The sequence below is a fragment of the Gekko japonicus genome, unplaced genomic scaffold (genome assembly GCF_001447785.1).
Source record: "Gekko japonicus isolate JY-2015 unplaced genomic scaffold, Gekko_japonicus_V1.1 scaffold6662, whole genome shotgun sequence".
Lineage (NCBI taxonomy): Eukaryota > Metazoa > Chordata > Lepidosauria > Squamata > Gekkonidae > Gekko > Gekko japonicus.
In genome coordinates this window covers 9,708-11,492 of record NW_015169990.1, presented here as the reverse complement: position 1 = coordinate 11,492, position 1,785 = coordinate 9,708, and the positions used below count along the sequence as shown (strand labels likewise).

Sequence of the window (1,785 nt, the reverse complement as noted above, 5' to 3'; positions counted from 1 at the left end):
GGGAGGAAGCAACTTACCCTCCCTCTTCTGCCTCCTCCTGGCTGAATGAGGGCCGGAAGCGGGGCGGCTGGAAGCAGGGGGCGGGGCTTCGTCATGTGCCCCGCCCCCTGCACCTCACCTGGGGGAACTGCAATCCCCCCCGAATCGACCTCTGGTTGAGTCTACTGCATGAGTGCAGCGCTCTTCCTTTATATGGGGCTTCCCCACATTCTCATCTTCCTTGCTTGTAAATTCCTGTTTCTTTGGGTGGGGGTTACGGTTCCACATGTGTATTGCTCCCCCTAGTGGCTGATTCAAAATTATATCAGTGCATGTCCAGCATAAAAACCTGCCCTTTAAATCTGCTGGTCATAAACCACTGCAAAACTGCATCACCTGCAAGAGGGAGCAAAACGTGCGTGGAACAGAAAAAACAACAACAACAACAACGAAGGATCTTACAAGTGAGGAAGCTGAGACTGTGGGAAATCCCATGATTCACGCTTATTCAATCTATTTCTTGTGCTGGAACAAGGGCTCTTTCAGCAGGTTACCTATTATGTTGGGGGAATCGCTGATTGAATCCTATGATCGTGTGAAGTTGAAAGGGGATTGGATCAGATCTGTGGCACTGGGCCAGGAGGGATTTACTCTTTTCTCCTGTGCTATTTTACTAATAATCCCACCCCTTCAATAATTACTGTCCCTGCACTGGGAATATTAAGAGTTTTGGAATGGGAGAGGTTTTCCTTTTTAAATCAGGAAAATATTGCAGACTGAAAGCATTAATCCCTCCTGCCTCAGTACTATGGACCCAATCCAAATCTCCCACCTCCAGCAGCCCAGACTCCAGTGGAGGAATCCTGGTGACTCCGTCATCAGCACATGAGGCTTTCAAACACATCTGCCCTAATGAGGGTCAAGTTACATATGATGGGGGAAGCCCAGGTTCTTTATTCATGCGTGTGCCCTGTTTGCACATATGATTTCTTCCTGCATTTCTACCCTCCACACCAGTACTCATATATAGGCCAGGGAAGGGAGATAATCTCATCTTCGAATATTTGGACAATTGGGGGCGGGGGGGGCAGGAAGTGCCCCCAATCTTTTCAAAACAACTCCATTCTCTTGATCCCTACCATTTTTTTCTTTCTCATTTCCTAACCTTCCTGTCTCTTCTTTCCTTTATTTTCCCTTCCTGCCTGCCTCCCTCTTTCTCTATTGATTCTCATTTCCCTCTTTCTTGTTCTCTTTCGGATTCAGAAAGTTTGGGGGGGGACAGGCAGCGTGCCAGCTGTGTGCAAGGGAGCGGGATGCAACTTAGAATAAATTCTGCTGATGGAAACCTGTTCCTCTTTAAGGCATCATTAGACTCCTGCTTATTTTTGCTGCAATCGACTAATACTGCCACCATGTTGGAAACAGAAGGATCCAATTGGCTGATGACCCAGTTCCCTGCTTGGTTATTAGGTCAATGATAACCCTTCAAGAGTCCTGAATGGTTTGTCCTGATTTATATGAATGTGGGCACTGCTGTCCTCATCCCCCACAGGCCCTTACTCTCTAGGCCTTTGACTGTCCTGGGATTTCCTGCAGTTCAGACTGAAGGATTAGTATCACATGGCTGCTTTTGCCCCAGTTAATCGGCACTGCAATTAAAGTGGGGTGGCGCGAGGGTGCTGTAGGGAACAATCAGGAAGAGCATCAGTGCAAAGTTCTTGAGAGCCGGTTTGGTGTAGCAGTTAAGAGCACAGACTCTAATCTGGAAGAACCAGGTTTGATTCCTCACTCCTCCACATGCAGCTG

General features: G+C 47.9%; 1 protein-coding gene across 1 annotated transcript in view; it reads left to right on the top strand.

Moving 5' to 3' along the window:
* The window catches only part of TMEM71 (transmembrane protein 71), an 11,262-nt gene extending 9,708 nt beyond the window's left edge, over positions 1–1,554 (top strand). Inside the window, exon 5 of the mRNA XM_015417571.1 lies at positions 1,547–1,554. Coding sequence (XP_015273057.1) covers positions 1,547–1,554 — 8 coding nt within the window. The remainder of the gene's footprint in view (positions 1–1,546) is intronic.
* The last annotated feature ends 231 nt before the right edge of the window (positions 1,555–1,785 follow it).